Source organism: Salmo salar, chromosome ssa25, assembly GCF_905237065.1.
Source record: "Salmo salar chromosome ssa25, Ssal_v3.1, whole genome shotgun sequence".
Taxonomy (NCBI): domain Eukaryota; kingdom Metazoa; phylum Chordata; class Actinopteri; order Salmoniformes; family Salmonidae; genus Salmo; species Salmo salar.
The window spans coordinates 20,846,378-20,869,291 of NC_059466.1; the positions used below are offsets into that span (position 1 = coordinate 20,846,378).

The 22,914-nt window shown below is 40.3% G+C and overlaps 1 protein-coding gene across 1 annotated transcript in view; it reads left to right on the forward strand.

Annotated features, from left to right (window-relative positions):
* The window catches only part of kcnh3 (potassium voltage-gated channel, subfamily H (eag-related), member 3), a 207,856-nt gene that overhangs the window by 154,621 nt on the left and 30,321 nt on the right, over positions 1-22,914 (forward strand). Inside the window, exons 9-10 of the mRNA XM_045707463.1 lie at positions 1,109-1,308; positions 1,622-1,871. Coding sequence (XP_045563419.1) covers positions 1,109-1,308; positions 1,622-1,871 — 450 coding nt within the window. The remainder of the gene's footprint in view (positions 1-1,108; positions 1,309-1,621; positions 1,872-22,914) is intronic.

The following is a 22,914-nucleotide window of genomic DNA, read 5'->3' on the forward strand; positions in this document are numbered from 1 at the left end:
ACAAGGACAGTAAAACAAGGAACATTTCTCCAGACCCTACAAGTAAAAAGGCTATTTTAGGCTTAGGGGTTAGGTTTAGGGTTAGGGTTAGAATTAAGGTTGGGATTAGGTTTAGCGTTAGTGTTAGGGTTAGGGTTAGGGAAAATATGATTTTGAAAGGGAATAAATGTTTTGGTCCCCACAAGGATAGTAAAACAAAAGTGTGTGTGTGTGTGTGTGCGTGTGTGTGTGGATGAGAGAGAGAGATGGAAGAGGGGGTAGTAGAAAGAGGGGAGCCGTAATCAGACACACAGAGAGAAGGATAAGCAGGAAAGAAAGAGATAAGAAAGAAAATCAGAGGGAGAGAGAGAGAGGCAGTGCGATTAGACCTCTATTTTGGCAGGGGTATGCTATTGAACGCTGTGAGTGTAACCGGTGTGGCTAGCTAGTTAGCGGTGCGCGCCAGTGGCATTTCAATCCGTGGCGTCACTTGCTCTGAGACCTTGAAGTAGGTGTTAGGTAAGGAAGTAGTTGTTAGGTAAGGAAGTAGTTGTTAGGTAAGGAAGTAGTTGTTAGGTAAGGTAACGATGCTTCGTGGGCGGCAGTTGTTGATGTGTTCAGAGGGTCCCTGGTTGAAGCCCAGGTTAGGGCGAGGAGAGGGACGGAAGCAACACTGTTACATGAGCAATGCACCTTCTGTAGATACAGTATGACTGTAACAGATTACTGTCTGATCTCTCTGGAATTGGAGCAGATGATTGTTGTCCATCTGGTATCTGTATCGTGTATGTGAAACTATTTTCTGTTGTATCATTAAGTATTATCTATTACTGATTCTTACGTTGAACACACACTCACGCGCACACACACTCACTCACTCACTCACTCACTCACTCACTCACTCACTCACTCACTCACTCATCACACACTCACTCACTCACTCACTCACTCACTCACTCACTCACTCACTCACTCACTCACTCACTCACTCACTCATCACACACTCACTCACTCACACACACACACACTCACTCACTCACTCACTCATCACACACACACACACTCACTCACTCACTCACTCACACACACACACACACACACTAACCTCTCCCTGTCCCTTTGCCCCCAGCCCTGATGCACGCGGTGGTGTTTGGTAACGTGACCGCCATCATCCAGAGGATGTACTCTCGGCGCTCCCTCTACCACACCCGTACCAAGGACCTGAAGGACTTCATCAGGGTCCACCGCCTGCCCAAGGCCCTGGAGCAACGTATGCTGGAGTGCTTCCAGACAACCTGGTCCGTTAACAATGGCATCGACGTCAGCGAGGTGGGTTATAACAACAGTGGACTAAGCAGTCCCTCTCTGACTACTATGCTGCCACTGTCTCGCGCGCCTCGCTCCCACTCTTTCCCTTTCCCTTTCTCTCAATCTTGTATTCTTTTCGTGTTCCCAATACTCCTGTTGGTTAAAAATTTAATTTCTCCTGTATTGAATCTTCTCTCAATTCAATAAGTTGTTCTGCCTCTCTTTCCTCCCTCTGTTCTACCTCTTCAACTTTCTCTCTCACCTGTCGATCCTCTCTGTCCAAACTCTATCTCTCATCTTTTATTCTCTCTTTCTCATCCCCCACTCGCTCTAGTTGTTGAAGGACTTCCCAGACGAGTTGAGGGCGGACATCGCCATGCACCTGAATAAGGAGCTGCTGCAGCTGCCGCTGTTTGAGTCGGCCAGTAGGGGGTGTCTGCGCTCCCTGTCCCTCATCATCAAGACATCGTTTTGCGCCCCAGGAGAGTTCCTCATCCGCCAGGGAGACGCCCTGCAGGCCATCTACTTTGTCTGCTCCGGGTCCATGGAGGTGCTGAAGGACAACACTGTGCTGGCTATACTAGGTAAGGAGACATAGGGCACACAGACTCACGCACCCAGGCACACATGTACACGCACATACGCACACAGGCACACACACACATAAGTGCATATACCTGATGACATACACATTCTAACAGACCTGCTTTTGTTTTCTAAACAATCACACAATAAACATGCATTTGCAGTGAATTACACAGCCTGGTGTCATAGACTAGATGTAGCATAGTAAACATATATCCGGGACACCCAGATTAGTATGATATGTTACGTTTGGTATGACTACATTAGACTAAAGTAAGGTGGTTGGTCAGGGTGGATGGGTAGGCGTAAAACACAAACGTCTAGCAACCCAAAGGTTGCGTGTTTGAATCTCATCACAGACAACTTTAGCATTTTAGCTAATTAGAAACTCATTACTTTTTTAGCTACTTTGGCAACTACTTAGCATGTTAGCTAATCCTTCCCCTAACCCTAAACTTACCCCTAACCCCTAGCCTAGCTAACAATAGCCACCGAGCTAACGTTAGTGTTAACCACCTAGCTAATGTTAGGCACAACAAATTGGAATGTCATACGTTTTGCAAATTCGTAACATATTGTTTGAACTGTAAATCGTAACATATCATACAAAATGGATGATGGACATCCACAAATTAATGCATACCATACGAAACGTAACATATCATAATTGGTGTGTCCCAGGTTTACATTTACTATGTTACGTGTACCCCTGAGTCCAGGTTGAAATATAGGGGAGCACTGGATTGGAAACCCCCTAACCCCAATCTCTACCAGTTTACATCGAGTTAACCTTTACAGTATCAAGCAGCTGATGCATCATATAAGTAAATGTCTCATACAGGCTGATCTGTATTGATGGGCACTATGCTATATTATGACCAGAGAGATCACTCCAGATTCAAGTAGAAATGTGGCGTCAAAACTGTCCACTACGGGCAAAAAAAACAACAACTCAAAACAAGTGCCAGGAGCTGGGATTAAACCAGCAGTCTATGGAGTTGGAGCTCACCGCTTTGACCACTGAGCCATCCATCCAACATGAGTTAGCAAGGCCAGTCTTAATTAATGGCTAAACTTAACCTGGAGGTGTTTCTCTGTTTTAACCCTATCCCAAACCTTAATCCTTAACTTAACCAATCAGAATGAATGCCTGAACAGTTAACCAATCGGAATTATTGCCTGATCTTAACCCTAGAGTTGTTCCTATTTTAACCCTATCCCAAACCTTAACCAATCAGAATGAAATTAAGTGAGTTACTAGGCAAAAATAGATGTTTGTCCAAGGACGTCAAGAAATGACATGAGACTGTGATATCTTGTTGCAAATTATTAACTTGTGTTGAAGAAGGGGCCTATTAGTATTATTTAAGATTCTTCAAATAGCCACCCTTGCCTTGATGACAGCTTTGCACACTCTTTGCATTCTCTCAACCAGCTTCAGTTCCCACATATGCTGATCACTTGTTGGCTGCATTTCCTTCACTCTGCGGTCCAACTCACCCCAAACCATCTCAAATGGGTTGAGGTCGGGGGGTTGTGGAGGCCAGGTCATCTGATGCAGCACTTCATCACTCTCCTTATTGGCAAAATAGCCCTTACACAGCCTGGATGTGTGTTGGGTCATTGTCCTGTTGAAAAACAAATGATAGTCCCACTAAGCTCAAACCAGATGGGATGGCATACCACTGCAGAATGCTGTGGTAGCCATGCTGGTTAAGTATGCCTTGAATTCTAAATAAATCACAGATGGTGTCACCAGCAAAGAAGCCCCATGCCATAACACCTCCTCCTTCATACTTCACGGTGGGAAATACACATGTGGAGATCATCCATTCATCCACACGCGTCTCACAAGGACATGGCAGTTGGAACCAAAAATCTCCAATTTGGACTCCTGACCAAAGGACAGATTTCCACCAGTCTAATGTCCATTGCTCGTGTTTCTTGGCCCAAGCAGGTCTATTCTTATTATTGGTGTCCTTTAGTAGTGGTTTCTTTGCAGCAATTCGACCATGAAGGCCTGATTCACACAGTCTCCTCTGAACAGTTGATGTTGAGATGTGTCTGTTACTTGAACTCTGTGAAGCATTTATTTGGCCTGCAATTTCTGAGACTGGTAACTCTGATGAACGTATCCTCTGCAGCAGAGGTAACTCTGAGTCTTCCTTTCATGTGGCGGTCCTCATGAGAGCCAGTTTCATCATAGCGCTTGATGTTTTTTTACGACTGTACTTAAAGAAACTTTCAAAGTTCTTGAAATATTCGTATTGACTGACCTTCAAGTCTTAAAGTAAGGATGGGCTGTCGTTTCTCTTTGCTTATTTGAGCTGTTCTTGTCATAATATGGACTTGGTATTTTACCAAATAGGGCTATGTTCTGTATGCCCCTACTACCTTGTCAAAACACAAATGATTGGCTCAATCGTATTAAGAAGGAAAGAAATTCCACAAATGAACTTTTAAGAAGGCATACCTATTAATTGAAATGCATTCCAGGTGACTACCTCATGAAGCTGGTTGAGAGAATGCTACGAGTATGCAAAGCTGTCATCAAGGCAAAGGGTGGCTATTTGAAGAAATTCAAATATAAAATATATTTTGATTTGTTTAACTGTTTTTTTGGTTACTACATAACTCCAAATATGTTATTTCATTGTTTTGATGTTTTCACTATTATTGTACAATGTACAAAATAGTAAAAATAAAGAAACTCTTGAATGAGTAGGTGTTCTAAAACTTTTGACCAGTAGTGTAGACTGGCCACAGTCAATACATTTCACAGAGAGCTGACGTTCAATCAGACAGACCTGGAGACTGGGAGGAGAACCCTAGCTCATTGTTTTACTATCCTTGTGAGGACCGAAATTCTAAATCCTGTTATCACTAACCCCTAATCCTAACCCTTATCCCTTAACCCTTAACCCGTAACCATTCCCACTCATGCCTTCTCACCCTGTCTTAGAGGGATACTGCTCCTACACAATTCTAAGGTCTATTGAACCATGTCCCCTCCCTCACAACCCTCGTTCCATGGACACACATTAATCCCAATAGCCCTAATGCTGAAATGCTATGACAACTCCAGTGCCACTTCCTCTGTCTCTCGCTCTCTCTCTGTTTTCTCTTTCTCTCTCTCTCTCCTACGCTGTCTTGCTTTCCCTTTCTCTCTTTCTCTTTCTCTCCTCTTTCTCTCCTTCTCTTTCTCTCTGTCTTCTCTTCTTTCCTCTGGATCCACATACCTGATTAAAGTTATATTCGACGTGCCTCAACTAAATATACAGTAGTAATCATGAAACCCTTGTCAACATAAATATACTTCTTAAGCGTATCACTATAGCCCCTGTGCTACAGGACTAACCATTCCAGGCACGAAGACTCACACGTCAGTAGACACACACACACTTTTCTAGCTCACGTCATCACCCACAAAACACGCACACCTCTGCTCCCGCCCGTGGACTAATGTATTTGCTCACACACACATACCTGTCATCATTACGCACATACAGTGTTTTAAACCAGTGATACATAAAAACATGAAACGACACACACAGCTAGCACATCTATTTACATATAAATGGAGGGGGAGTGTGGACAGCTAGATGTCATGTATTCATGTGCTGAGTGTTTGTATGGAGTACCACTATAAGCAGGGAGTGCTGCAGCCCCCTGAGCGCCCCCTACATCCCGTGGCTATGCAGGGAGGAGCTGTGTCTTCCAAGTGTATTGTGTGATAACAGACCCCATAGTCATGTGTAATGATGAAGGTCAAGCCACTAGCGGTTAGCATCAAAATGGCTGCTTAGTTTCCTCATTTAAAGGTGATTATGTCCCACATGCAGCACTTGACTATCTTTCAAAGATTATATGTAAAGAGGGTGTTATGTGGCCTCGAGGTCGGTAGCATTGCTGGTTGTCAAGTCTTACCCTCTAACGAGGGACTGATTGAGTCTTTACTTCCAGGGAAAGAAGAAAAGCAGCAGCATTGCTAACCTTGAGGCTCTGGTTTGAGTATCCCTGGTGTAGGGTTATCATTATCATTAAATATGTCCCCAAAGCAATATATCAAATTATCTCTATTCATGTGGAAGGTCAAATCAATACTTTGTGACTGTCTATAGGATGTGTTCTTTCATTCATTCACTTTTTCTTGTTCAGTATGTTCTCTTGTATCTGTCTTTCTTGATTCTAACAGCACATCTCTAGCCTTTGTTTCTCTCCTTCCCTCGTGGGGGGGGAGATAAGCAGGCAGCTCCTGTGTCTACTGACGTGTGAGTCTTCGTGCCTGGAATGGTTAGTCTTGTAGAACAGGGGCTATAGTGATGCGCTTCATGGTTACTACTGTATATTTAGTTGAAGCATGTCGAATATAACTTTAATCAGGTATGGAGAGAGGGAGATAGACATATAGAGAAAGAAAGGGAGACAGAGAGAGAAAGGGAGAGAGGGAGAGAGGAAGTGGCACTGGAGTTGTCATAGCATTTCAGCATTAGGGCTATTGGGATTAATGTGTGTCCATGGAACGGGAGTTGTGAGGGAGGGGACATGGTTCAATAGACCTTAGAATTGTGTAGGAGCAGTATCCCTCTAAGACAGGGTGAGAAGGAATGGGTGGAAATGCTTCAGATAATCTAATTATGCCCCTTTGTCCTACTGGAACATCAACATCCTTAGTCTTGCTCTCCTTCTATCTCTGTGAGTTGGTGTCTGCTGCTGTGCTGTGGAACATGGAGTCTTATAAAGTATTAATCATTTCTGTCGAGAGAGAGAGAGAGAGAGAGAGAGAGAGAGAGAGAGAGAGAGAGAGAGAACTTTGTGAAAGCAGCAATGATATACTGCTCAAGATATACTGCTCAAAAAAATAAAGGGAACACTTAAACAACACATCCTAGATCTGAATGAAAGAAATAATCTTATTAAATACTTTTTTCTTTACATAGTTGAAAGTGCTGACAACAAAATCACACAAAAATAATCAATGGAAATCCAATTTATCAACCCATGGAGGTCTGGATTTGGAGTCACACTCAAAATCTAAGTGGAAAACCACACTACAGGCTGATCCAACTTTGATGTAATGTCCTTAAAACAAGTCAAAATGAGGCTCGGTCGTGTGTGTGGCCTCCACGTGCCTGTATGACCTCCCTACAACGCCTGGGCATGCTCCTGATGAGGTGGCGGATGGTCTCCTGAGGGATCTCCTCCCAGACCGGGACTAAAGCATCCGCCAATGATGTCCCAGATGTGCTCAATTGGATTCAGGTCTGGGGAACGGGCGGGCCAGTCCATAGCATCAATGCCTTCCTCTTGCAGGAACTGCTGACACACTCCAGCCACATCAAGTCTAGCATTGTCTTGCATTAGGAGGAACCCAGGGTCAACCGCACCAGCATATGGTCTCACAAGGGGTCTGAGGATCTCATCTCGGTACCTAATGGCAGTCAGGCTAACTCTGGCGAGCACATGGAGGACTGTGCGGCCCCCCAAAGAAATGCCACCGCACACCATGACTGACCCACCGCCAAACCGGTCATGCTGGAGGATGTTGCAGGCAGCAGACCCCCACCTGTGGACGTCGGGCCCTCATACCACCCTCATTGAGTCTGTTTCTGACCGTTTGAGCAGACACATGCACATTTGTGGCCTGCTGGAGGTCATTTTGCAGGGCTCTGGCAGTGCTCCTCCTGCTCCTCCTTGCACAAAGGTGGAGGTAGCGGTCCTGCTGCTGGGTTGTTGCCCTCCTACGGCCTCCTCCACGTCTCCATATATACTGGCCTGTCTCCTGGTAGCGCCTCCATGCTCTGGACACTACGCTGTTACTACCTGCAGAACCACTCCTTTATTGGGGGTGTCTTGCTAATTGCCTAAAATTTCCACCTGTTGTCTATTCCATTTGCACAACAGCATGTGAAATTTATTGTCAATCAGTGTTGCTTCCTAAGTGGACAGTTTTATTTCACAGAAGTGTGATTGACTTGGAGTTACATTGTGTTGTTTAAGTGTTCCCTTTATTTTTTTGAGCAGTATATAATGCTCCAGTAGGTCTAGTCCTGTCTGTCTGCCCCCGGGGACTATGGAAGGGGACAGATAGGTGTTCGTGCTGAGCAGTCACCGACTGACTGGGGGGTTTGTAGCTGGAGGTTGACTTAGCTGGAAACAGTGAGTTCTTTCTAACGTCACTAAGGCAGAATAGAAAGGTGCCATCAGATAAACAGATTGAGGGATGGATATTGCATGGATATCAAATGTATCAATACTTTTTTAAATATACTGCCTTAGCCCAGTCACCACCATCCTGTGACTGTCTGTACTTTACTGTGCTTCCTTTGCTCAGGGTCAAAGATGACAAGGGTTTTCCCATGAGAACAGTTTAGTGAATCCTGACATTAACCCAACCAACCAGACATGTTGGTCAAGAACAGCGAATACTATTATAGTGGCCGGGAGTGAATAATATGGTCATATAATATGTTCTCTCTACCGCAAACCTAATACCACAGGAATGACTCAATATGCTTTTTGAGAAGGCTGTCATGTCGGTTTGGCTGGACGAGAGAGAGAATATCCAGGTGATATCGATGATCCCTTAGTGATGCCACTTGTTATATCCACTTCAATCAGTGTAGATGAAGGGAAGGAGACAGGTTAAATAAGGACTTGTAAGCTTTTTAAGCCCTGAGACAACAGTTTCCTGTGTCTATCAAGAAAGGTCCACCACACAAAAGACATCCAACTAACTTGACACAACTGTGGGAAGCATTGGAATCAACATGGGCTAGCATCCCTGTGGAACGCTTTTGACACCTTGTAATCCATGCCCCGACGAATTGAAGCTGTTCTGAGGGCAAAAAGGAGGGGGGGTGCAACTCAGTATTAGGAAGGTGTTTTTAATGTTTGGTATACTCAGTGTGTGTGTGCGTGTGCGTGTGCGCGTGTGCGCATGCGTGCGCTTTACAGTTTTTTTCAATTGCTAAAGTGCATTGGTCAAAACTGAAGTCACATTGTCAAAACTCTTCACACAGTCAGCGAAATAGAAGTGTATGTGTACCAAACTGTGAATAATTTGTCATTGCTTTCACACAAAATGCATTCAATGACCACATTCTCCAAAATCCATAAATTCTTTTCTCATTCATACTCCATTCATACTCCAACACTTGCAAAACTATATATTTCCCACACATGTTTTTAAATGCTGACACACTGTTTCCAAAACGGTTAAAAACACATTCAAAACAGAATGATGGCAAATGTCGTGCATTTCTGCAGTAACCAGATTGAAACATATAGAAAATCTTAGCAGAATATTTAATCATTCCAAACACAGCTGATTGCAATTTCAGCTGAAAGCCTACCCAAGTGTCCTGTTCTTAGTCTCGTTACCAAACAGACAAAAGAGGACGGCTTCGGAACGATTTAGTTTGGAAACATGGATCAAGGAAGACAGGTTGGTGGGGAAAGAAGAGTGTCAGGGAGAGGGAGAATGCGTGGAGGACAAAGGAGAGGAAGACCAAGAGCAGTGGTCTCTGATGAGATAAGGGCCACAATTATTGACCATGTTGTAAACCATGGTCTCTCTTTGAGAGTGGCCGGTTTAAGGGTGCAACCAAATCTGCAGCGTTCAACAGTTGCATTAACAGTACGAATTGTCCGGCAAAACAACAGGAGATGTGCGTCCTTCAATGATAATTGAACTACATATTACAGTGCAATACAGTATGTTCACATTTTCAAATGTACTGACATTTTGAAATATATTGATTATTTAGTGTTTTTCAGTAGGATCCAAAGGTTGCCTCCCACAGGAGGAAGAGGCAGAACATTATCAGATGGGCAGGAAATTGCCATCGTTGACATGGTAATTGGCAACAATGTAATAATACTGCGGGTAATTTGGGACAGAGTGCTGGCAGACAATATCACTTTTGGGAATGTGAATACGGTCAGCAGAACAACAATTGCCAGAGTCCTAGAGAAACATAAAATAAGGATGAAGCAGTTGTACACTGTACCCTTTGAGAGAAACGGTGAACGTGTGAAAGAACTCCGGTATCAATATGTCCAGGTAAGATGTTTGTTCAGTAACCAAACTGGGTACAAACTGTACACAGTTATGCATAATGTAAAGTACTGTAAGACTGTGGATTTACTGTATTTTAGACAGTAATGGAGATGGAAGCCAGGCAAACTGCAGATACATTCATCTTTGTGGATGAAGCTGGATTCAACCTGGATGTCCCAGTCCAGAGGAGCTAACATCACAATGTGTGCAGCACTGTCCAGTGATGCTTTGCTGTTACACAAACCACTCATTGGCCCCTACAATACAGAGGAGCTCATTTATTTCCTGGATGACCTGCATAATCGACTTGTGCCAGCGGAGGAGAGAGGGGCAAGAAACTCCCCTACCTTTGTTGTTGTGTGGGATAATGTGGAATTCCACCACTCTGCTGCGGTCATAGACTGCCTCCATACTCCCCCTTCCTAAACCCCATAGAGGAGTTTTCTCTCCCTCACAGTACTGTACAGTATGAGTGATTATACTATACATGTTGATGAGAACTAGAACCCTCACAGTACTGTACAGTATGAGTGATTTATACTATACATGTTGATGAGAACTAGAACCCTCACAGTACTGTACAGTATGAGTGATTATACTAGACATGTTGATGAGAACTAGAACCCTCACAGTACTGTACAGTATGAGTGATTATACTATACATGTTGATGAGAACTAGAACCCTCACAGTACTGAACAGTATGAGTGATTATACTATACATGTTGATGAGAACTAGAACCCTCACAGTACTGTACAGTATGAGTGATTATACTATACATGTTGATGAGAACTAGAACCCTCACAGTACTGTACAGTATGAGTGATTATACTATACATGTTGATGTGAACTAGAACCCTCACAGTACTGTACAGTATGAGTGATTATACTATACATGTTGATGAGAACTAGAACCCTCACAGTACTGTACAGTATGAGTGATTATACTATACATGTTGATGTGAACTAGAACCCTCACAGTACTGTACAGTATGTGATTATACTATACATGTTGATGAGAACTAGAACCCTCACAGTACTGTACAGTATGAGTGATTATACTAGACATGTTGATGAGAACTAGAACCCTCACAGTACTGTACAGTATGAGTGATTATACTATACATGTTGATGAGAACTAGAACCCTCACAGTACTGTACAGTATGAGTGATTATACTATACATGTTGATGAGAACTAGAACCCTCACAGTACTGTACAGTATGAGTGATTATACTATACATGTTGATGAGAACTAGAACCCTCACAGTACTGTACAGTATGAGTGATTATACTACACATGTTGATGAGAACTAGAACCCTCACAGTACTGTACAGTATGAGTGATTATACTAGACATGTTGATGAGAACTAGAACCCTCACAGTACTGTACAGTATGAGTGATTATACTATACATGTTGATGAGAACTAGAACCCTCACAGTACTGTACAGTATGAGTGTTATACTATACATGTTGATGAGAACTAGAACCCTCACAGTACTGTACAGTATGAGTGATTATACTATACATGTTGATGAGAACTAGAACCCTCACAGTACTGTACAGTATGAGTGATTATACTATACATGTTGATGAGAACTAGAACCCTCACAGTACTGTACAGTATGAGTGTTATACTATACATGTTGATGAGAACTAGAACCCTCACAGTACTGTACAGTATGAGTGATTATACTATACATGTTGATGAGAACTAGAACCCTCACAGTACTGTACAGTATGAGTGTTATACTAGACATGTTGATGAGAACTAGAACCTCACAGTACTGTACAGTATGAGTGTTATACTATACATGTTGATGAGAACTAGAACCCTCACAGTACTGTACAGTATGAGTGATTATACTAGACATGTTGATGAGAACTAGAACCCTCACAGTACTGTACAGTATGAGTGATTATACTAGACATGTTGATGAGAACTAGAACCCTCACAGTACAGTACAGTATGAGTGATTATACTATACGTGTTGATGAGAACTAGAACCCTCACAGTACTGTACAGTATGAGTGATTATACTATACGTGTTGATGAGAACTAGAACCCTCACAGTACTGTACAGTATGAGTGATTATACTATACATGTTGAGAACTAGAACCCTCACAGTACTGTACAGTATGAGTGATTATACTAGACATGTTGATGAGAACTAGAACCCTCACAGTACTGTACAGTATGAGTGATTATACTATACATGTTGATGAGAACTAGAACCCTCACAGTACTGTACAGTTTGAGTGATTATACTGTACATGTTGATGAGAACTAGAACCCTCACGGTACTGTACAGTATGAGTGATTATACTATACATGTTGATGAGAACTAGAACCCTCACGGTACTGTACAGTATGAGTGTTATACTATACATGTTGATGAGAACTAGAACCCTCACAGTACTGTACAGTATGAGTGATTATACTATACATGTTGATGAGAACTAGAACCCTCACGGTACTGTACAGTATGAGTGATTATACTATACATGTTGATGAGAACTAGAACCCTCACGGTACTGTACAGTATGAGTGTTATACTATACATGTTGATGAGAACTAGAACCCTCACAGTACTGTACAGTATGAGTGTTATACTAGACATGTTGATGAGAACTAGAACCTCACAGTACTGTACAGTATGAGTGTTATACTATACATGTTGATGAGAACTAGAACCCTCACAGTACTGTACAGTATGAGTGATTATACTATACATGTTGATGAGAACTAGAACCCTCACAGTACTGTACAGTATGAGTGATTATACTATACATGTTGATGAGAACTAGAACCCTCACAGTACTGTACAGTATGAGTGATTATACTATACATGTTGAGAACTAGAACCCTCACAGTACTGTACAGTATGAGTGATTATACTAGACATGTTGATGAGAACTAGAACCCTCACAGTACTGTACAGTATGAGTGATTATACTATACATGTTGATGAGAACTAGAACCTTCACAGTACTGTACAGTATGAGTGATTATACTATACATGTTGATGAGAACTAGAACCCTCACAGTACTGTACAGTATGAGTGATTATACTATACATGTTGTTGAGAACTAGAACCCTCACAGTACTGTACAGTATGAGTGATTATACTAGACATGTTGATGAGAACTAGAACCCTCACGGTACTGTACAGTATGAGTGATTATACTATACATGTTGATGAGAACTAGAACCCTCACGGTACTGTACAGTATGAGTGTTATACTATACATGTTGATGAGAACTAGAACCCTCACGGTACTGTACAGTATGAGTGATTATACTATACATGTTGATGAGAACTAGAACCCTCACAGTACTGTACAGTATGAGTGATTATACTAGACATGTTGATGAGAACGAGAACCCTCACAGTACTGTACAGTATGAGTGATTATACTAGACATGTTGATGAGAACTAGAACCCTCACAGTACTGTACAGTATGAGTGATTATACTATACATGTTGTTGAGAACTAGAACCCTCACAGTACTGTACAGTATGAGTGATTATACTAGACATGTTGATGAGAACTAGAACCCTCACAGTACTGTACAGTATGAGTGATTATACTATACATGTTGATGAGAACTAGAACCCTCACAGTACTGTACAGTATGAGTGTTATACTATACATGTTGATGAGAACTAGAACCCTCACGGTACTGTACAGTATGAGTGATTATACTATACATGTTGATGAGAACTAGAACCCTCACAGTACTGTACAGTATGAGTGATTATACTAGACATGTTGATGAGAACGAGAACCCTCACAGTACTGTACAGTATGAGTGATTATACTATACATGTTGATGAGAACTAGAACCCTCACAGTACTGTACAGTATGAGTGTTATACTATACATGTTGATGAGAACTAGAACCCTCACGGTACTGTACAGTATGAGTGATTATACTAGACATGATGATGAGAACTAGAACCTCACAGTACTGTACAGTATGAGTGATTATACTATACATGTTGATGAGAACTAGAACCCTCACAGTACTGTACAGTATGAGTGATTATACTATACATGTTGATGAGAACTAGAACCCTCACAGTACTGTACAGTATGAGTGATTATACTATACATGTTGATGAAAACTTGAACCCTCACAGTACTGTACAGTATGAGTGATTATACTAGACATGTTGATGAGAACTAGAACCCTCACAGTACTGTACAGTATGAGTGATTATACTATACATGTTGATGAGAACTAGAACCCTCACAGTACTGTACAGTATGAGTGATTATACTATACATGTTGTTGAGAACTAGAACCCTCACAGTACTGTACAGTATGAGTGATTATACTAGACATGTTGATGAGAACTAGAACCCTCACAGTACTGTACAGTATGAGTGATTATACTATACATGTTGATGAGAACTAGAACCCTCACGGTACTGTACAGTATGAGTGTTATACTATACATGTTGATGAGAACTAGAACCCTCACGGTACTGTACAGTATGAGTGATTATACTATACATGTTGATGAGAACTAGAACCCTCACAGTACTGTACAGTATGAGTGATTATACTAGACATGTTGATGAGAACGAGAACCCTCACAGTACTGTACAGTATGAGTGATTATACTATACATGTTGATGAGAACTAGAACCCTCACAGTACTGTACAGTATGAGTGTTATACTATACATGTTGATGAGAACTAGAACCCTCACGGTACTGTACAGTATGAGTGATTATACTAGACATGATGATGAGAACTAGAACCCTCACAGTACTGTACAGTATGAGTGATTATACTATACATGTTGATGAGAACTAGAACCCTCACGGTACTGTACAGTATGAGTGTTATACTATACATGTTGATGAGAACTAGAACCCTCACGGTACTGTACAGTATGAGTGATTATACTATACATGTTGATGAGAACTAGAACCCTCACAGTACTGTACAGTATGAGTGATTATACTAGACATGTTGATGAGAACGAGAACCCTCACAGTACTGTACAGTATGAGTGATTATACTATACATGTTGATGAGAACTAGAACCCTCACAGTACTGTACAGTATGAGTGTTATACTATACATGTTGATGAGAACTAGAACCCTCACGGTACTGTACAGTATGAGTGATTATACTAGACATGATGATGAGAACTAGAACCCTCACAGTACTGTACAGTATGAGTGATTATACTATACATGTTGATGAAAACTTGAACCCTCACAGTACTGTACAGTATGAGTGATTATACTAGACATGTTGATGAGAACTAGAACCCTCACAGTACTGTACAGTATGAGTGATTATACTATACATGTTGATGAGAACTAGAACCCTCACAGTACTGTACAGTATGAGTGATTATACTATACATGTTGATGAGAACTAGAACCCTCACAGTACTGTACAGTATGAGTGATTATACTAGACATGTTGATGAGAACTAGAACCTCACAGTACTGTACAGTATGAGTGATTATACTAGACATGTTGATGAGAACTAGAACCCTCACAGTACTGTACAGTATGAGTGATTATACTATACATGTTGTTGAGAACTAGAACCCTCACAGTACTGTACAGTATGAGTGATTATACTATACATGTTGATGAGAACTAGAACCCTCACAGTACTGTACAGTATGAGTGATTATACTATACATGTTGATGAGAACTAGAACCCTCACAGTACTGTACAGTATGAGTGATTATACTACACATGTTGATGAGAACTAGAACCCTCACAGTACTGTACAGTATGAGTGATTATACTATACATGTTGATGAGAACTAGAACCCTCACAGTACTCTACAGTATGAGTGATTATACTATACATGTTGATGAGAACTAGAACCCTCACAGTACTGTACAGTATGAGTGATTATACTACACATGTTGATGAGAACTAGAACCCTCACAGTACTGTACAGTATGAGTGATTATACTACACATGTTGATGAGAACTAGAACCCTCACAGTACTGTACAGTATGAGTGTTATACTATACATGTTGATGAGAACTAGAACCTTCACGGTACTCTACAGTATGAGTGATTATACTATACATGTTGATGAGAACTAGAACCCTCACGGTACTGTACAGTATGAGTGATTATACTATACATGTTGATGAGAACTAGAACCCTCACGGTACTGTACAGTATGAGTGATTATACTATACATGTTGATGAGAACTAGAACCCTCACGGTACTGTACAGTATGAGTGATTATACTATACATGTTGATGAGAACTAGAACCCTCACGGTACTGTACAGTATGAGTGTTATACTATACATGTTGATGAGAACTAGAACCCTCACAGTACTGTACAGTATGAGTGATTATACTATACATGTTGATGAGAACTAGAACCCTCACAGTACTGTACAGTATGAGTGATTATACTAGACATGTTGATGAGAACTAGAACCCTCACAGTACTGTACAGTATGAGTGATTATACTATACATGTTGATGAGAACTAGAACCCTCACGGTACTGTACAGTATGAGTGTTATACTATACATGTTGATGAGAACTAGAACCCTCACGGTACTGTACAGTATGAGTGATTATACTATACATGTTGATGAGAGCTAGAACCCTCACAGTACTGTACAGTATGAGTGATTATACTAGACATGTTGATGTGAACTAGAACACTCACAGTACTGTACAGTATGAGTGATTATACTAGACATGTTGATGAGAACTAGAACCCTCACAGTACCGTACAGTATGAGTGATTATACTATACATGTTGATGAGAACTAGAACCCTCACAGTACCGTACAGTATGAGTGATTATACTATACATGTTGAGAACTAGAACCCTCACAGTACTGTACAGTATGAGTGATTATACTAGACATGTTGATGAGAACTAGAACCCTCACAGTACTGTACAGTATGAGTGATTATACTATACATGTTGATGAGAACTAGAACCTTCACAGTACTGTACAGTATGAGTGATTATACTATACATGTTGATGAGAACTAGAACCCTCACAGTACTGTACAGTATGAGTGATTATACTATACATGTTGTTGAGAACTAGAACCCTCACAGTACTGTACAGTATGAGTGATTATACTAGACATGTTGATGAGAACTAGAACCCTCACAGTACTGTACAGTATGAGTGATTATACTATACATGTTGATGAGAACTAGAACCCTCACGGTACTGTACAGTATGAGTGATTATACTATACATGTTGATGAGAACTAGAACCCTCACAGTACTGTACAGTATGAGTGATTATACTATACATGTTGTTGAGAACTAGAACCCTCACAGTACTGTACAGTATGAGTGATTATACTACACATGTTGATGAGAACTAGAACCCTCACAGTACTGTACAGTATGAGTGTTATACTATACATGTTGATGAGAACTAGAACCTTCACGGTACTGTACAGTATGAGTGATTATACTATACATGTTGATGAGAACTAGAACCCTCACGGTACTGTACAGTATGAGTGATTATACTATACATGTTGATGAGAACTAGAACCCTCACGGTACTGTACAGTATGAGTGATTATACTATACATGTTGATGAGAACTAGAACCCTCACGGTACTGTACAGTATGAGTGATTATACTATACATGTTGATGAGAACTAGAACCCTCACAGTACTGTACAGTATGAGTGTTATACTATACATGTTGATGAGAACTAGAACCCTCACAGTACTGTACAGTATGAGTGATTATACTATACATGTTGATGAGAACTAGAACCCTCACAGTACTGTACAGTATGAGTGATTATACTAGACATGTTGATGAGAACTAGAACCCTCACAGTACTGTACAGTATGAGTGATTATACTAGACATGTTGATGAGAACTAGAACCCTCACAGTACTGTACAGTATGAGTGATTATACTACACATGTTGATGAGAGCTAGAACCCTCACAGTACTGTACAGTATGAGTGATTATACTAGACATGTTGATGTGAACTAGAACCCTCACAGTACTGTACAGTATGAGTGTTGTTCTATACATGTTGATGAGAACTAGAACCCTCACAGTACTGTACAGTATGAGTGATTATACTATACATGTTGATGAGAACTAGAACCCTCACAGTACTGTACAGTATGAGTGTTATACTATACATGTTGATGAGAACTAGAACCCTCACAGTACTGTACAGTATGAGTGATTATACTATACATGTTGATGAGAAGTAGAACCCTCACAGTACTGTACAGTATGAGTGATTATACTATACATGTTGATGAGAACTAGAACCCTCACAGTACTGTACAGTATGAGTGATTATACTACACATGTTGATGAGAACTAGAACCCTCACAGTACTGTACAGTATGAGTGATTATACTATACATGTTGATGAGAACTAGAACCCTCACAGTACTCTACAGTATGAGTGATTATACTATACATGTTGATGAGAACTAGAACCCTCACAGTACTGTACAGTATGAGTGATTATACTACACATGTTGATGAGAACTAGAACCCTCACGGTACTGTACAGTATGAGTGATTATACTACACATGTTGATGAGAACTAGAACCCTCACGGTACTGTACAGTATGAGTGTTATACTATACATGTTGATGAGAACTAGAACCTTCACGGTACTGTACAGTATGAGTGATTATACTATACATGTTGATGAGAACTAGAACCCTCACGGTACTGTACAGTATGAGTGATTATACTATACATGTTGATGAGAACTAGAACCCTCACGGTACTGTACAGTATGAGTGATTATACTATACATGTTGATGAGAACTAGAACCCTCACGGTACTGTACAGTATGAGTGATTATACTATACATGTTGATGAGAACTAGAACCCTCACGGTACTGTACAGTATGAGTGTTATACTATACATGTTGATGAGAACTAGAACCCACACAGTACTGTACAGTATGAGTGTTATACTATACATGTTGATGAGAACTAGAACCCACACAGTACTGTACAGTATGAGTGATTATACTATACATGTTGATGAGAACTAGAACCCTCACAGTACTGTACAGTATGAGTGATTATACTATACATGTTGATGAGAACTAGAACCCTCACAGTACTGTACAGTATGAGTGATTATACTAGATATGTTGATGAGAACTAGAACCCTCACAGTACTGTACAGTATGAGTGATTATACTAGACATGTTGATGAGAACTAGAACCCTCACAGTACTGTACAGTATGAGTGATTATACTAGACATGTTGATGAGAACTAGAACCCTCACAGTACTGTACAGTATGAGTGATTATACTACACATGTTGATGAGAGCTAGAACCCTCACAGTACTGTACAGTATGAGTGATTATACTAGACATGTTGATGTGAACTAGAACCCTCACAGTACTGTACAGTATGAGTGATTATACTAGACATGTTGATGAGAACTAGAACCCTCACAGTTCCGTACAGTATGAGTGATTATACTATACATGTTGATGAGAACTAGAACCCTCACAGTACCGTACAGTATGAGATTTGTACTATACATGTTGATGAGAACTAGAACCCTCACAGTACTGTACAGTATGAGTGATTATACTAGACATGTTGATGAGAACTAGAACCCTCACAGTACTGTACAGTATGAGTGATTATACTATACATGTTGATGAGAACTAGAACCCTCACAGTACTGTACAGTATGAGTGTTATACTATACATGTTGATGAGAACTAGAACCTTCACAGTACTGTACAGTATGAGTGGTTATACTATACATGTTGATGAGAACTAGAACCCTCACAGTACTGTACAGTATGAGTGATTATACTATACATGTTGATGAGAACTAGAACCCTCACAGTACCGTACAGTATGAGTGATTATACTATACATGTTGATGAGAACTAGAACCCTCACAGTACCGTACAGTATGAGATTTGTACTATACATGTTGATGAGAACTAGAACCCTCACAGTACTGTACAGTATGAGTGATTATACTAGACATGTTGATGAGAACTAGAACCCTCACAGTACTGTACAGTATGAGTGATTATACTATACATGTTGATGAGAACTAGAACCCTCACAGTACTGTACAGTATGAGTGTTATACTATACATGTTGATGAGAACTAGAACCTTCACAGTACTGTACAGTATGAGTGGTTATACTATACATGTTGATGAGAACTAGAACCCTCACAGTACTGTACAGTATGAGTGATTATACTATACATGTTGATGAGAACTAGATCCCTCACAGTACTGTACAGTATGAGTGATTATACTATACATGTTGATGAGAACTAGAACCCTCACAGTACTGTACAGTATGAGTGATTATACTAGACATGTTGATGAGAACTAGAACCCTCACAGTACTGTACAGTATGAGTGATTATACTAGACATGTTGATGAGAACTAGAACCCTCACAGTACTGTACAGTATGAGTGATTATACTACACATGTTGATGAGAACTAGAACCCTCACGGTACTGTACAGTATGAGTGATTATACTACACATGTTGATGAGAACTAGAACCCTCACGGTACTGTACAGTATGAGTGTTATACTATACATGTTGATGAGAACTAGAACCTTCACGGTACTGTACAGTATGAGTGATTATACTATACATGTTGATGAGAACTAGAACCCTCACGGTACTGTACAGTATGAGTGATTATACTATACATGTTGATGAGAACTAGAACCCTCACGGTACTGTACAGTATGAGTGATTATACTATACATGTTGATGAGAACTAGAACCCTCACGGTACTGTACAGTATGAGTGATTATACTATACATGTTGATGAGAACTAGAACCCTCACGGTACTGTACAGTATGAGTGTTATACTATACATGTTGATGAGAACTAGAACCCACACAGTACTGTACAGTATGAGTGTTATACTATACATGTTGATGAGAACTAGAACCCACACAGTACTGTACAGTATGAGTGATTATACTATACATGTTGATGAGAACTAGAACCCTCACAGTACTGTACAGTATGAGTGATTATACTATACATGTTGATGAGAACTAGAACCCTCACAGTACTGTACAGTATGAGTGATTATACTAGATATGTTGATGAGAACTAGAACCCTCACAGTACTGTACAGTATGAGTGATTATACTAGACATGTTGATGAGAACTAGAACCCTCACAGTACTGTACAGTATGAGTGATTATACTAGACATGTTGATGAGAACTAGAACCCTCACAGTACTGTACAGTATGAGTGATTATACTACACATGTTGATGAGAGCTAGAACCCTCACAGTACTGTACAGTATGAGTGATTATACTAGACATGTTGATGTGAACTAGAACCCTCACAGTACTGTACAGTATGAGTGATTATACTAGACATGTTGATGAGAACTAGAACCCTCACAGTACCGTACAGTATGAGTGATTATACTATACATGTTGATGAGAACTAGAACCCTCACAGTACCGTACAGTATGAGATTTGTACTATACATGTTGATGAGAACTAGAACCCTCACAGTACTGTACAGTATGAGTGATTATACTAGACATGTTGATGAGAACTAGAACCCTCACAGTACTGTACAGTATGAGTGATTATACTATACATGTTGATGAGAACTAGAACCCTCACAGTACTGTACAGTATGAGTGTTATACTATACATGTTGATGAGAACTAGAACCTTCACAGTACTGTACAGTATGAATGGTTATACTATACATGTTGATGAGAACTAGAACCCTCACAGTACTGTACAGTATGAGTGATTATACTATACATGTTGATGAGAACTAGATCCCTCACAGTACTGTACAGTATGAGTGATTATACTATACATGTTGATGAGAACTAGAACCCTCACAGTACTGTACAGTATGAGTGATTATACTAGACATGTTGATGAGAACTAGAACCCTCACAGTACTGTACAGTATGAGTGATTATACTATACATGTTGATGAGAACTAGAACCCTCACAGTACCGTACAGTATGAGATTTGTACTATACATGTTGATGAGAACTAGAACCCTCACAGTACTGTACAGTATGAGTGATTATACTAGACATGTTGATGAGAACTAGAACCCTCACAGTACTGTACAGTATGAGTGATTATACTATACATGTTGATGAGAACTAGAACCCTCACAGTACTGTACAGTATGAGTGTTATACTATACATGTTGATGAGAACTAGAACCTTCACAGTACTGTACAGTATGAGTGGTTATACTATACATGTTGATGAGAACTAGAACCCTCACAGTACTGTACAGTATGAGTGATTATACTATACATGTTGATGAGAACTAGATCCCTCACAGTACTGTACAGTATGAGTGATTATACTATACATGTTGATGAGAACTAGAACCCTCACAGTACTGTACAGTATGAGTGATTATACTAGACATGTTGATGAGAACTAGAACCCTCACAGTACTGTACAGTATGAGTGATTATACTAGACATGTTGATGAGAACTAGAACCCTCACAGTACTGTACAGTATGAGTGATTATACTATACATGTTGATGAGAACTAGAACCCTCACAGTACTGTACAGTATGAGTGATTATACTATACATGTTGATGAGAACTAGAACCCTCACAGTACTGTACAGTATGAGTGATTATACTATACATGTTGATGAGAACTAGAACCCTCACAGTACTGTACAGTATGAGTGATTATACTATACATGTTGATGAAAACTTGAACCCTCACAGTACTGTACAGTATGAGTGATTATACTATACATGTTGATGAGAACTAGAACCCTCACAGTACTGTACAGTATGAGTGATTATACTATACATGTTGATGAGAACTAGAACCCTCACAGTACTGTACAGTATGAGTGATTATACTATACATGTTGATGAGAACTAGAACCCTCACAGTACTGTACAGTATGAGTGATTATACTATACATGTTGATGAGAACT